The 16,288-nt window shown below is 38.5% G+C and overlaps 1 protein-coding gene across 4 annotated transcripts in view; it reads left to right on the top strand.

Moving 5' to 3' along the window:
* The window catches only part of rapgef4a (Rap guanine nucleotide exchange factor 4a), a 40,024-nt gene that overhangs the window by 9,956 nt on the left and 13,780 nt on the right, over positions 1 to 16,288 (top strand). For 3 of the 4 annotated variants that reach the window (XM_061723510.1, XM_061723512.1, XM_061723511.1), the window contains 4 exons: positions 9,369 to 9,441; positions 13,723 to 13,787; positions 14,875 to 14,925; positions 15,012 to 15,118. In XM_061723510.1, coding sequence (XP_061579494.1) covers positions 9,369 to 9,441; positions 13,723 to 13,787; positions 14,875 to 14,925; positions 15,012 to 15,118 — 296 coding nt within the window. Of the gene's footprint in view, positions 1 to 4,891; positions 5,154 to 9,368; positions 9,442 to 13,722; positions 13,788 to 14,874; positions 14,926 to 15,011; positions 15,119 to 16,288 lie in introns of those variants that run through there. The other variant, XM_061723513.1, reaches the window with a different exon arrangement.

The following is a 16,288-nucleotide window of genomic DNA, read 5'->3' as shown; positions in this document are numbered from 1 at the left end:
CTAATGTCAGATTAGCCAGGTTGTATCTGAAGTTAAAAGTGACATAATCAGATACTCAGTACATTTGCTCTCCTACACAGCTCAGATATTTTTCTTTTCTCTGCGTCAAACTTTCCTACCTGTCTTAATGGCTTCTTTAGGAGACTTGATTTACGGCGATATGTGTTTTGTGTGGTGCAAAAAAAAAAGTTAAACTGAATTAAAACAGTCCATCGGTCCTATTGTTCCCTTTTGTTTACAACCCTTAAAAAACATGGTGGATTTTGGAAGATAACAAACGACTGAAGTCAAAGGAAGCACATTACATTTCTGGCTGAAGGAAGCTGTGAAAGTAAACTTGAAACCTTTTTCTCACAGAGCCATCCCTCGTGCCTGTGCCACCGTGAAATTAGCACCGCTCTGATGTACCACATGATGATATCTCATTCTTTCATTATGTTCTTTCCCACCTTTTGTTCTTTTGTTGAGAATCTTTATGGAGATGTGCCACATAAAAAAAAATTATATTTTTCAGTTAGTATCTGTGTGCTAAACACAGAATCTACAGGACTGTCCACATCCTGAAGTCACTCGACTGCTACAGCTGGTACAGTACCGCAGCTTTCATGCAACGCTGCACGAGACAGAAGCTGGATTCACTCAACGATGATGGGCAGCCCCTGTCCTTGTTTGTTTAACGGGGCAGACATGAGTCAAGCTAACCGCAGCTTAGACGACTCCATTCTTCAACTTGCTCTTTACATCGCTTCCTGCTTCCGATGGCTGCTGCCACTGAAAAAACACAGTTGTAATTTGTGTTTTTAGGCCTGTGAGGGGGCTGCGTTTGTCCGCCTGCATGCCGCCCGGACGGGAAGCTTTGTTGTTTTGCATCAGATGTGACAAGTTGCAGATCACAGAGGGATGTTGTTTCATGCACGTGCACTCTCAGTGTTTTGAGTAGCGCAGGCCAGTTTTTGTTCGCTCTTGAACATTGGACTGTCAGGTGAGGGAGGTGGATTGGTGCGCGTGTCACTGTGGAATCAGCCTGATGTGTGGAGAGCGCTGATGAACAGGAAGTGGCACGGATGCAACGTGCCCTTCAGTATTTAAAGACAGGGTCACAGGGAGGTTGGTAAAATTAAGGTCAAGAGGAGGCTCTGATGGTAAGTACACGGTAGGTATGTGCAAGGAAAGAGCAGAAGTATTGCATAAAAGAGTCACTTACTTTTACTCAAAGATTTGTTACATCAAGCATGAAACCAAAAAAAAAAAAGAAACATGGAAGTCTCAACTCGCTGTGTTAAAATGTTATGACGGCTGCATGGTTGGTTGATCACTTAATGCACCGCATTCATCCAACATCACTGTTTAACTGTTTTATTTCCGTTAAATACTGTCAGGTCTTTTGTGGTTTGAATCAAAAATCATCAACAACTGTTGGGTGGATCACCTTTGCTACGATCACATGAGAACGCCTTTTGTTCTCTTCGCCCGGCAGCACATCGTAATAATTCAAGCGTTGGACCGGCTCCACCCTCCAGTCTGCTCAGATGTCTGTGCTCACGGGTCAGACACGTGTTCAGCCTCCCTGGCGGTGTGGTTGGAAGCTCTCCATAGATCCAGATGGGGTCCAGATCATGTTGGGTGCCAACATTTTAGCCTTTGAACCAACTCCTTTTTTTAGTCAAAATGCTCGAAACTTTGCAGTTGACAAAAAGCCGCACGTGTGAATATTTAAATAGAAATTTTGAATTGAATTTTAATTTTATTCGTCCCTGAAGTGGTCAAACTCCTCAGTGAAACATACAGGACTGTTTCAGAAAATTAGAATATTGTGATAAAGTTCTTTATTTTCTGTAATTCAATTAAAAAAAACAAAAATGTCATACATTCTGGATTCATTACAAATCAACTGAAATATTGCAAGCCTTTTATTATTTTAATATTACTGATTATGGCTTACAGTTTAAGATTAAGATTCCCACAATATTCAATTTTTTTTAGATAGAATATTTGAGTTTTCTTAAGCTGTAAGCCATGATCAGCAATATTAAAATAATAAAAGGCTTGCAATATTCAGTTGATTTGCAATGAATCCAGAATGTATGACATTTTTGTTTTTGTAATTGCATTACAGAAAATCAAAATATTCTAATTTTCTGAGACAGTCCTGTACATTTAAAGCATGTAGAGGGTGAAACTAAGAGAGAAAACAAACAAACGATGATTACTTTCTTTCTTTCTTGTCCTGAATAGACACCGTTTTACATCATCCTTGATTGGCGCCTGTTCTTTACAGGCTTCAGGTAAATTAAATTTAAGATGTCCAAATCAAATCCAAAAGTCTTAATATTCTGTCAGGTTCTGCGCTCTCTATATTCCAGCACTCTCTCTCAGTTTCAATCAATCTCCAATATTTCTCCTTTTCTTTTTTATAGTTTTATTTTTACTTTTACTTTACTAAATAGATCTTAGATGATAGAGACCTTTCCATCATTTAGTTTACTCTGTTGTATATTAAGAAACGTTTAAAGTTATAAAATGACTAAAACAAGATAAACTAGCGGCCTTTTATTGAAGATATGAGTTTTCATCTATAGAACTTTGTCACATGAAACCCATAATGTGGATTTTAACATGTTCAAATCTGTGCAGAACAACAATAAAACAAAAACAAGGCTGCTCGAGTTTGAAACAAATACAGTTTTTATCAATCCCTGACTATATCTTCCTTTGATAAAGTACAAATATTTACGCTCACACTGAAAAAAACACATGGTCTGACATATTTAACTTACCGGTAAGCTTAATGTTGTGTAAAGGTAGATATAAACACAGAATACTGTGAGGGATTTCTACGTTGCTCAGGAAGTTCAATACAGCTGTCTTGTGTCTCTGATAAGTAACAAGGTTAAAGATAAGACGCCATCTGCTCTCTGTCCTTGAGAGGAAAGTGAACTTGATGGAACAATCTGTATACTTGTAGGGCTGGATCCATCACGCACTGGATTACGGTTCAGATTCAGACGTTCACGTCTAAATTCATACTTTTCAGAAAGTGTTGGAGGTTGTTTACACCAAACATGCAAATTCAGCACTTTACAACTCATGTTTCGAGAGTAACCCAGCTGGATTTTATCAAAATGTAATAACTTAAATAAATACAATAGTTTTTCAAAAATAGTCTTAATCAATTCTGGAGTTAAAAGGTCTATTATCAGATGTTTTAAACGTTCCTTAGGGACTAAAGCGATGTGTAATCGAACCATGTGTTTGCAAAATAATACCAATTAAAGTTAGCACATGGGGACAGTGGAGCTGTAAATAAAGCAAATACAGTGCAAGCTGCTGTCAAATGATGCAAAAGGGAGGCGAGTTCATGGCCTCCGCTCCACAGAGGTTGAACAGAACAAATATTTATCTCAAAGTGTGCAAATCCCAGAAGCAGAGGCCGTGAAAGCTCCTCCTTCTGCGTCAACTGTCAGTAGTTTGGATGTCATCAGTCGTCCAGATTTTTAACAAGGTGCTGGTGACCAGAAGGAAATGCCTGTACAGTCATTTGAATACCCTTTCTGTACACTTATAAGAGGTGAAATTACGGTACCTCTTTTTATATATTTGTTTTTGCAGGCACCCTATCAAAATTATCACTTAAGAGGAATTAATTTTGTGTGAGTCTTGTGGCTTAAAATAGCAAACTTTTAAAGTCATTTAAAGGTCATTTTGCAAATTTTTCACTTTCACTTCACTTTTTCACTTCTCCTCATATATTTTGAGCTTATTCAAATCATGCAGCCGTCTTTGTTACCTAGTGCCACTCGGCTGAGGCGACCTCTTAGTATGGGAAGTCTGTTACTAAAAGGTTTGCATATACCTTACATTCGCGTACGTACAAGTACAGTAGATATAAGATCTCACTTTCAAACACATTTAACAGTTAACATGTATTTAACGCTTATATGTATTGATATAGTCATGTAAGCCACTTTTAGACAGATATGCATTCTGCAAGCTCAACTAAATGCAGCCAGTTTTAGCTCAATTTGAGTTTCATCCAAAATGAATCGTGGTTAAAGAAAAAACGTGGGATGCAGTTAAAAAACTAAAACAAACAATCAATAAAAGAATCTCTAAGTCTAGATTTTATGTCCCTTTTCTTATTTTATATACTGTTAGTATTCACAGTAGTAATACATGTGCAGTATACACAGAATACATATACATGGAAGCAAAATGCATGAATGTAATGCAATAAAATAAGGGAAATTGTCAGTTAAATACGTGTACAAGAAAAATAATGATATCCCCCGCGACGGTGTGGGCGACCGATCCATTGCGGAGTGTATACTTTGCATTCACCTGAAGACTCAGAATAGAAAGAACCAGGTGCAAATTATGGATGAATACATGGACAATAGAATGATGTGGGCGTAAAACTGAAGAACTAAAACGACAGTGAAAATGTAATTATGAGAGTAAAGTAAATAGACGAGAAAACTAAATCCAATTATAGCTGTGATTGCCTGTTATGCTATTTATAAAAGCTCTGGATTTATTGTGTCGACGTTTGATGACTTTTTTTTACATTGTAGCGTTCAAATGTCCATTTTATCTATGCTATCTGTCACAATCTTTAAAAAAAAAGATTTGGCTATGTATGTTTTTCTGGATTCAAATTTACATGTCTATGACTTAATGAAGAGCTGCAAGTCAAGAAGCAGAACACTTTTATATCTATCTGTTGTTGGTCATTAGTTGCACGCCGGTGTGGATGGCAGTGCTGCAAAATGAGCATCTCCTCTGTGCTGCCTGTACAGATTTGCATGAGTTTGTAACAGCCAGAGGGAGGGAGGAGAGATTGAGCATGCTTCCCCGTGTGTTCAGTGACTGGAGTTGAGTAATCACCTAGCAACTGCTGCTCAGAAGAAGTCAGCAGCTGACTGGCGCTCTGCTGCGCTCTCAGGCTGACACAGTCACTCACTCTGCTCTCAGAGTGGTTTAAAGGTGCAGCTGGATCATGCTGGACCCAACGATCAACATGACTCTCTGGGAGTCTTAGAACTGGATGCAAACGCTCAGAGTGTTGGTTAACTCCTGGATTAACGGGGTGTGGATGAACCTTGCAGACGTTTAGTACAACAACAGGCTGCACGGGACGCTGGTAGCATCTGCAGGTAATGTCTGACAAACTTTTCAATAATTAAATGTATTTTTTGTGTGATCTAATTTTTATGGATCAAGCTTTTTATTTAACATGGAAAGAATTCTAGACTCAAGAGTTTGCAGCTCAAATTCCAGAGGTTAAAGTTTTAGTTTACATAAAATTCAGTAAGAGTGCAGATGTTAAAATGCAACTTTTGGGATTTCATCTGTAGATTGTGACCTGAAATATGATTGCAGATGTTCAGAATTCACACAGAACACTTTAAGTACAGTTTGCACCATGTTGATTATGTAATGTGTAGCAAATGATTCAAAATGCAGGCGTGCATTCATGCACAGCGATGCTCACAATGCATTAATGTACTCAAGCGTGAGGGACTGAGAGGGAAGACTTGGGTGACAGGCTCTCGACTCTGTTTGTTAAACCTCAGAGTTCTTTGAAGAACATCCACCCTGAGCATCAGGGAAATATACAGAGAGAGATTTTTACTTTGTGATGGCATTTCTGTCCCTGGTGAAGGATTTATGGAGAAACTGACACATTATTAGAGTACAAAGCAAAGCGAGGTATATCAGGGCTCTGCAGCTGCTGACAGTGACATCACTGATGAGAGAAAATCAGTGTAAAATTGACAGAGCTTCACTGGAATACAGATGAATGCAGACACTTTCAAATTCTCTCTTTATTTCAGAATGAGAACAACATAGAGCCTCGAGCAATAAACTCATATGACTGACGTGTCTTTGAGCATTCATTTGAAATACTAAGTATTCTGTTTGATATTATTTACCGTAATAAGTTATTCATATTAACTAAGTGCAAAGACTCATGTCTTCTTACTCAAACTATGAGAGCTGTTTATAAAGAAATTTTCTGAATTGATTTCGTGGTCTACATCATTTACTTCTGGTTCGTGAACTTTACCACTTCTTTTTCTTTTTCTTGCACGCTAAAAACACGCAAAAAATACATTATTGACAGCTTCATTTGAAGTCAAATACAATGAATGTTGACTGGGAGTTAAAGGTAGGGTAAGGGATTTCTGAATGATGTCATGTCTGTTGATATTTGAAGCACAACATCAGCAAAACACAGAGAGCAACCTCCTCTCTCTGTCTTCTCCTCCTCCCCAGCTTCTTGATGAGAGTGACTCAACAATTCTTACTTGAAACACGGTTGAATCAGGTGAAATCTGCCTGATGGAGTCACTACATTTCCTGGCTGGATGCCAAACTATTTAAAATCACATGACATGCCTCGTTGGCTCCATCTAATGCAGTTTTTCACAGGAAATACGCTCTAAAACAGCAGAGAACTCGATGCGCAGAGCTTCCTGCGATTCCCAGTGGAGCATGTTTGTGCCTAAAAAAATATTGACTGTCCATTCGTCAATAAAGCTGATGTACTGTAACAATTTCAAGACCATAAAAAGCCTGCACCATTACACGTTCACCTTACTAAGGACATTTCTGACAGTTTTAAGGCTTTACTGATAAGTAGCTACAGAGACTTAATGATTTTTCGTCTTTTCTTTTTTTTGGCAATATTAATATTTAAATGAGTATTTTAGGAACAAGCAGGCATATTTTTTTGTTGAAAATTTAACATAGAATGTCACACAAGGCTTTTATAAGTAAAAGTACCACATTTTGATATATCTTGAGCTGAGAAATGCTTTAAAAAAATCTGAATGATGCGGTTGGAATATATCTGCTCTTAATTCAAATATTTAAACTATAATAAATGCAAAATCATAAAAGTAAGCTTTAAACCTCCATGCTGCCATAGATCTGCCATAGAATTTATTGTGGAAACCCACTCATATATATGTACAAATTCAGTCAAAATGTCTATGTGGCCCCATCGAGGACATAAATGAGCTGAAAACAGGTGTTTCTCTGAGTCCCACCACGTAAGTGGACCTAAGTGGCCAATTCACACAGGACCAGTAATGAAGCAGCATCGCTCGCATATAGGGATACCATTCAGCCCATTTCCATCTCAAATGGGCCCCACATACAAATATTGGCTGGAGATGAATGAAACATTAAAAGAAACATCTGGAAATGTTGTCTCTTGCAATGACGGGAGTGTAGTGGCTTCCTTATAAATCCACTGGGTTCACTGAACGGTTTGAACAGTACCGACCAAACAGCCGCCAAGTCTGAAAATGAGGAGTAAAATGACAAAAAAAAGTGATTAACCAACTGGTGTTAGTTACACGTGGTAGGCTACATATGATGCAAATAATCATTATTATTTATTTAAGTTTATTGTGTGTCATTATTGTGGTTAATTATTTATTTTCTTTTTTTTCCCCTCAAAACTTCATCAGTTTTAAAAAAAAAAATCAACATTTTTTATAGTCACGTCATGTTTTTCACCAACAGTTCAACAGGCAGTCAACAAATCAACCAACTGACTCAACTCTAAAGATCAAAAATCATTTAAATCTCATATAAAATACAAGATGCATCAAAGATATTATAGTAAAAGCAAAAAGTAAAAACTGCTGAAATAAGAGCAGGGTTCGCTGCTGTTTGTCACTTTGTGAAAGCTGTCGTCTGTTAGAGCAGAAAAGAGACGGAGTTCCTTTTGCACACCTGACAGTGGTCCTAATCCTTCAGTAAATCAGCAGTCCCCCCCTGCAGGCAGGATCCAGCCCCTCAGGGAATACAGCTTTACCGGCTTTAGGAGCTTGAGTTCATTTGCTCATGAGCTCCTCTGTTTAAGTGCTCCACCAGACCCAAATCCTTTAATTGTCAACCAAGACTGATACGACAGCTGAGCCGTCTCTGAGGGCTTCAATGTTTTTACATTGTTTGCTTGTGTATAAAACCCCAATACGGTACACTTTTTTAAAAATCTGGGAGAAAATCTGAGCAGCAAGTTGGCTCTCGTTTATAAAAAGCTGAGGCCACTGAGTTATTCCTGCGCGGCTTCTTAACTCAAGGAGGACATTGCGGTTCCCCAAAGGCCAGCTGACACGATTAACTGACTTCAGAGAGCAGAATTGAATTTTAAACCTGACCTCTGCGTAAATCGCCATCAGGGGAACGAGGAAAACTAGGGTTCTTGCTTTCCTTCGGTCTCCAAAGACCAGAAGATAGAAAAGGAGAGATTATTCTGCCGGGCACTAAGTGGTCCTCAATCTGCTTTTCATTGACCTCTGGCATTGTTGCCGGGGCACATAATCGCTTCGTGTTCGTCTTTTATCCCAAATCAATCTTGAGTCATCAATCTAATTTAAACTAGAGTCACACAGAGCACAAATAATCAAGTGACCGATTTATTTATTTATTTAAAAAAAATGAAGAGTTGGATATTTTGAGTCGGGGGGGGTGGGGTTGATTGTTCTTACAAGATGGTGTAGTGGGTGGACTCCAGTGGACCCTGAGACCCTGAACAGGATGAAGCCGGTATAAGATGATGGACGTATAGGAGAATATATATAAAATACTGTGTTAGTTGTTTATAATAAGAACTGAAAATTAACCAGTTTTACCAATATTAATAATTAATATCAAAGACCCTGCAGTCAAATTCTGCTCCTGTGTGCTGGACTGTAAATATCCAGCATTTAACTGACCGTCCCTGCAGCCGTAGTCTGGTTCAAGATGAGAATATTACATTTACTTTTTACATGCACCTATAATTGAGTAATTTGGAGTTATAACACTTCATTTTACTTGTGGCACATTAGCTACAGGTGACGTTGACCTCTTGGTGCACTGGCATAACAAACAAAAACATGTACTGTACATAGATGTGTGGAAGCGGTGTGATGCTGGTTACGTAACATCTGTGCTGCTGCTGCTGCTGCTGCTGCTGCTGCTGCTGCTGCTGGGCACAGCGGTGGGAAGAGCAAGCATGGTTGAAGCTGGTTGACTCTGTGCAGCTTACAGCTGCAGGGAGTGCCAAACAGAAGAGGTCAATCTTAATGGTGTAAAACATGAGAACATTATGAGGAAGGATTGAATTAGTGCCACAAAGACACTGATGAGTTACTTTCTCATTTCCACATTTTTCATCAAAGCTTCACAAATGACTTTTTCCAGCCTGTTTTTCAGTCATTAGTCACTGAACCGTACTTAAATGTGCGTTTTACAGTTAATGAAGATAAAATGGCAACGGACATCCCTAATTCCTGCTTTCACATCTTCATTAATCAGATATAAGGTGTCGTTACTGCTATCTTCCCTTCTTATTTTCTGAAACTCTGTAGAAATATCACCGCTGCATGGCTGGACTACTCGCCCCACCCTACGGCGTGATGGAAAGCAGCTGCAGCTCGGACAGTAAGTGCTCCTGCATTCACGGTTTTTGATTTCAGAGTCATCTGAACGCAACGTGCTTCGTCATCGCAGTTGCTGGTTGTTGATATGCGCTTTTATTTTGGAGAGAGTGGCAGATTTCAAAGAACTCATTTAACTCTGAATTCAATTTTGTTGTAAAATTTGACGATGACATATCACAGCGGAGATGCTCACATCTGTTCTCAACAGCTGGTGCAAATGGTTGCTATGCTGTTTGAGAAACAGATGTATTAATCACCAAAGGCTAAAATGAATAGTAGTCTTAAGTTGAAGAAAAAAAAGAATTGACTTTTTATTCTATAAATACTTCTAGATATTTTTTTTTAACTTATATTACATGATTTAGAAGTTCAATACAACTTTTACTATGTATTCTTACATTAAAGGTATAGTCAGTAATGTTGGAGAACTAGCAAGATTTGAAAGTGGCACCTCCTCTAAGCCCCGCCCCCTCCTCCCCCTCCCGTCAGCGCTCCGTCCAAAGCCACGCCCCCACAAACTTTGGGAAACGCACATTTGCGGGAGTCAACAGGGCAGAGGAGAGCGATTTTTCCAGGACACTTTGGACAGCACATTTTCATGTTTATTTATTGTTATTTATATTTTGTCATATTTGAATAAAAAATAGAAAACGATAAATGCCTTTCCTTTACTATTTCAGCATAAACAAGCTATTACATTTCTCACCTTCTTACATGCTAAATGAATAATGACAACGAATGTGGTATAACACTTTGTTTTATTTAAAAAAATACAAAATAGAACTATTTTTACACAAGTATCTATAGTTTTGCCACCTCTGGGTGTCAAACAATCTGTATTTACACAAGAAAAGCCGTGTCCAGGGACGGCTGACAGATCAGGCTTTGCATGAGGTGTCATTGTGAGCTGTGGCCATCTAGTCCTTGGGCAGTAATTTACCTTTAGGGGGGATATCACAATTAGACATCTGACAACAATTACTGCATTTCAAAGACACAATGAATGACTTAAAATGAAGGCATCTGGTTGGTTCTCTTCCACCTGCCAATCCTCTGGTCCTCTGACCAATCCGTTTCATTCCGTGCGCGAAAAACAGATTGGTTTTTACAGGATTAAAACTGTCAGAGAGGTCGGATTTTTTTCTTTCCTTTTTCTGAACACATTATTCACTGGCTACTCTCAGGATGGAAAGACCATTTCACCCAGTATAACAATAAATGTTTTTGAATACGATTACAGACTATACCTTTAATGTTTATGTCTGCTAACTTCATTACTCAGCACTTTTTCTTTAAGCTTTTATGTTGCGATAAAAGTCCCATTGTAACTTAACTTAATATTGCTTTCTATGCCAGAGGATTTGCCAAGAGCTTTAAAGTCAGGCAACATAAAATAACTAAAAAATAAAAGTGTCAACAATATGAACAAAATGCCAAAAAAGTTGTATTTGTGTATATCTAATATTCATATTTAATGTCAATGATTTTCTACATCAGTTTTTAAACATCCCTCTCACTGAAAACCTCTCACCTCAAAGCTGTAATTTGACTTTTACTAGTGATTAGTATAATGTTCATCATTCAATCAGTGCAGGAGCTGAGCTCTCAGTAGCCTATATTTACATCATGTCCCATCGAGTATTTGGGGGATTTAGTTTGAACTTTTGGCCGGAAAACACCAAGAAGTCAGACAAAGTCTGTACCTGGTGGTTGTAGTGCAGTTGTTTCAGCAGGTTTGTAACTGCAGGAGTCGAATAGATTAAACATATTCTCAACAGTTTCTTAGATTCAGGAGTGTTTTTTTTTTCTTCACATGCAATTTGATGTCAACATACAGACCCAACGTGCACAGAGTTGAGCGCTGCCAGCGCAAACACAGTTGTTTGCACTTCTGAAATGTTCAAACCCTTGCAAGAGTCAGAGCTTGGATTCATCCTTGTCCGTCATAGTTTGATTTAACTGAAGTGACACTTTGCTTATGAGTGTCACATTACTTGGATTGCTTCAGAAATAATATGACAGATGTCTGAGTCAACATGTCCAAACCATCTATAACATTAAAACTGACGGTTAAACATACACGAGTAATGACATAAAGGAGTTTACCTTAACAAAAGAAGAAATAGTGAAATCAAACAAGAATAACAAAAGTATAAAAACACACCATAAACAAACATCTACATCTATCGTAACTTAATATTGTCTATTGCACACTACAACGACCACACACTGTATAAGAGAAGCAAGGAAAAGATCATCATAATCCACAATTTCTTGCAAAAGTTATGTAAATGTGTTGAAGAGATGCTTGAGTCGTGTTTCTGAAAGTCCAGTCTTGCAACAACGCTGGTGTGTGTCTTGTATGTGTGTGTCTTCGCGGCTCGTATCTGGGTTTGTGTTTTTGGGAGTCTGGCAGGCCGTCTAAAAATAACTCTTTCCCTGCAGATACAGTTGTGACTGCGCCGGTTGACTGATAATAGTATTTGTCCAGAGGAGGAAGACGTTGTTTAGTTAAGTTCCTGAGACAGTGATAGCTCAGTTCAATTCACTTCATTTGTATTGCACCAGTGCACAACAACGGCACTTTACGCAGAAAGCAAACAAGCTTAATGCCGTCCAATTAAATACTGTCCAAATCTGTCAAATTATATTCTAAATCAATCTGCTTCATTGTAATTTATTTATAAACCAATTCATTCCACTTGAGTCCAGGTTTAATATCCGTATAATCCAAATTAATAAAATACAGCCAAGAAAGCCGGGACGTTGCTCTGAATCTTCACTTTGGTGAAATCCCCCATCCTGAACCAACACAAGGCAACTGCACAGAGTAAAAAACAACAATAAAAAAACAAATTAACAGCTAAAAAAACCTCCAGCCGAACCAGAATCAGAGCTGAGAGCTGAGATAACAGGAGATTAGTCCAGGGGACCCTGACAATGAGACAGAAAAGAGTTAATTGCTTTAATAATGACACATACATACAAAATGTTAAGAGATTAGGGACAATCCGTTGACTGTCTAAAATAACCCTCCGACAAACACTGGTTCAAGCACGTCTTTACATATTTTTTCAGTACTGCTATAGACACAACTACACAATTTATACTACTTAGTATGTTTAACTGTGGATATGATTATCTTTTAAACCCCTCAGTGCAGCTTTTTAAAGGAGGTATTGAAAATGTTCGGACGGTGGCTGTGGAAGAGTTATAGACCGGCACAACATCAAAGCAATGATAGACACAGCGGACATCAATACCAGCAGGAGTAAAATGTGTCTCACTCTGGTAATTATGACCAAAATAGTAGATTTCAGTACAACGACGGTTGAGTAAAAAGGTTTATTGCTAGGTTCACTAATACTTATAACTTATAAAGGTGGAGATAAAATTGGACGATGAGACTGGTGAAGAGATGGGACTGAGGGAGGCTTGAGTCTGAGGTGGCAGAGGGCAGGAGAAGGCCGGCGTGGGTGGGGCAGCAGCACCAATCATATAAAACTGGTTACAAGAAAGTGAAAATTAGTAGAAAGTTGTTGTTAGGGATAAAAAAAACAATGATTTTTCTTGAAATTACTGTAATATATTCAGGCAAGCAGAGTCCAGCTGCAAATAAATATCAGGGTTTCGTGAGTCTTTCAGTCCAGTTTAATTTCATTTATAGAGCATCTGTTACTGTACAAATTGTTTCTAGGTGCTTTTCAGATACTAAAAGTAGAAAAAAACAGATTTGTTGTAGACGGATGTTATGGATACTTTTGCAAGGAATTACAAAATCAGTTAGTAGTTTCACATTCACATCAAATGCATCAACGGATTTCAGTCAGTAAACCTTTGCAATGAGGACTTGTAATGATTTATTAAGGACAAAACACTTGAGTTTTGGCATCTCAGCTCTGGAGATGATGGACATGAGTCTAGAGGTGGAGATGGGGGAGGAGGAGTGAGCCTGGTGGGTGAGAGACATCAGAAGACATATGAGAGGTGGTGTTGCTCCTCAAATAGACCTGTGAATGAAATGAATGAAATGAGATTCCTGCCCGAATTGCAAGGAGTTGCCACTTACAGTCAAACTTTTTCTTTTCTTTTCTTTTCAGGATCTAACCTTTTAAAAAAAGAAAAAAAATACTTAGCTTTTTCTAAGAATACATTTTTTTGTTTTAAAACAAAGTTAAACATTAATTGCTGAACTTGTTTTGTTTTTATTCCTTTTTACAGATAGTAAGTAGAGATTATGTTAAATTTTTTATTAAAATATGTCTTATTATTCTCTTACCAGGAATGTCAGACAAAGAAAACATCAGAAACAACTCGTTTGCTTCAGTCTCCAAACATCCAAATAAGGTAAGTCCTCTGGCAATATCACTCACTATTTAGTGCAAAACCATTGTTTGTTTTTTATTTCCACTTTTGCTAAAAAAGTTGTGCGTGCTCGCTATGACCCTCCCCTCCAGCCGTGGACAGGAATAAGTGTGGGATGTGAAGTTTGTTTAATTTGAGTCTAAACATAAACTAGGGCGACAGCGGTTTTGCTTCCACGACGGTTCCTGTCCCACCTCGCTCCGCTGACGCTTCCTGGACCATGACATGGCGCTGCAGCAGATTTATGAGGCTTTGTGCATAGCTCTGACCTGGTACATGTATAATAGTTTGGTGGATTTACAAAAATGGAAATCTTTATATAAAAATAATCATTTTAATTTGATTTAAAGCAGCACAATGTAACTTTCAGCTTTTGTTGAGTTTGGCGGCTCCTTTGGACAAAAGCGGTAGTGCTTTACCAGTAGTGTGGAAGGGTTCCTACCATGCTCCTCAAAGTTACATAGTGCCAGTGAAGGCGATACAGACCCCTCAGACCATGACAGAGGTGTCATTAAACCTGTTGGAAGTTGATGTACCATCACAATGACTCTGGAAATATTATATAAAGGTGGAAAAGTTACATTGTGCTGCTTTAACAAGTAAAAATATTAGCTGTGAAAGCCCCACTTCAATGGCAGTTAGGGGGACTCATTTCTTGTAAATAAGGCATGAGGCTTTAACGCGGTTACATAAATCAGTTGGACCGTGCTCTGAGATACACAAAATGCATTTTAAATGTCAAAGTCCTGCAGCTCGGCCTCTTTCTAGGACGCTTGCATTTACATAATGCACAATAATCTGTCCCATCACGGCAAATAAATACTTCAGTCACGGCTCAAAAGTTACTGACTCATAGGAAATTTTGAATAGATTCATTAAAATTAAGCTCATTGCTCACAGACAGACATGTGTTTGACATCTTTGTCTCATCATTTCATATTGCTGTTTACGTGATTGTCGTTTCCCTCAGCAAACCATCAGTTTCACCCAGTGACTGCACCAGCAACCTTCATTTTCATCCATGATTTGTTTTATTTTTCTCATTTTTTACATTTATTTTATTTTGCAGAAGTCTTTCATTGAAAGTCCAGCCAAGCCCCACCCTAAATGCATGTCTCAGGTAGTAAACATATGTGTGTGTGTGTGTCTGGAGACATCAGTCAGGACTTTGGCATTGTGAGGTTTAACCCAGCGTCTGCTGTGCAGGTTCCTTCGGAGAAGATCCTCCGCGCCGGGAAGGTTCTCCGTAACGCCATCCTCTCCAAAGCGCCCCACATGATCCGAGACAGGAAGTACCATCTGAAGACATACAGGTGATATTTGTGAAAAATGTCACGGTCGATGCCTGATTGATCCATGAAAAGGGAAATTTGAGCGAAAAACCACAAAAACCAAGAATGTGTATCAACAAAAATCTATTCACATGAGTAAAAGCAGTGAGTGGTGAGAAAAAAGGGTTGATGGCAGCGACCAAATACACACATACACATCCCGCTGCCTCAGCAGAGCGCAGTCCATTACCAGAGACAACACCCATCCTGCCTGTTGGACCTGCTCCCCTCTGGCCGACGGTACGGGTGCACCAGAACCAGGACTAACAAACTCAAAGCCATCCCCAAAACCATCACCTTCTTTTTTTTAAAACTCTTTTTATTGGCTTTTTCTTTTAAACATATAAAACATAACAGAAATTCAACAATTTACAAGACACTTCAATTCAAAAGTAAGAAAAAAAAGAATCCATACAGACTCAGACAGACAAGCAGTTCAGGGCTTTTCTCAACTTGATGGGCTAAAAGAGTTTAACTAGACATTGGGCCGTGGTCTCAAATTGCAGGCCAGATCCGGCGATGTATACCGGAAAGTGGGAGAGTTAAAGCTTGGTTTCAATGAAATCCATAAATGGTTTCCAGGTTCTCTCAAAGTTATCTGGGGAGCCTCGCAACACAAATCTCAGTTTCCAATACAAGGTGCTGCCTCACATCTCTCAGCCACTGAGTCCAGCTCGGTGGTTGAGGAAAAACCATCACCTTCTCAAACACGCATCTGACCACCATCACACGGAAATCTTCTGGGCATTAAATACTCTTTTTTTTTCTCTATTTATCTTGCACTTTATATTTATATATCTTTTTCTTTACTTATCTTGCACTTTATACAAGGACCAGCACCTGGGATGAATCACCTGTAATTTCATTGTTATGAAATATGAACAATGACAATAAAGAATCTTGAATCTTGAAATATCACGAAGAAACAAAGTGTGGAAATTTTAAGCAAGACTATCACCAAACTACTGTACAGTTTGGAGTTGATTGAGTGTATTTTTATGTTTTCACAGATCTTCAACCTAAATCTGGTGTGCAGTCTCACATCTATCATTTGAATGCATATTTCCATTTATAATATTTTAGCCTTCAGAAAGAAAATGTGGACAAGAGGACATGAGGCAATGTGGCTGAATATATAAAAGCTTTGTGATG

This window comes from Cololabis saira, chromosome 6 (genome assembly GCF_033807715.1).
Source record: "Cololabis saira isolate AMF1-May2022 chromosome 6, fColSai1.1, whole genome shotgun sequence".
Lineage (NCBI taxonomy): Eukaryota > Metazoa > Chordata > Actinopteri > Beloniformes > Belonidae > Cololabis > Cololabis saira.
Note: the sequence above shows the minus strand (reverse complement) of the source record. Positions and strands in the feature narration are given on the sequence as shown.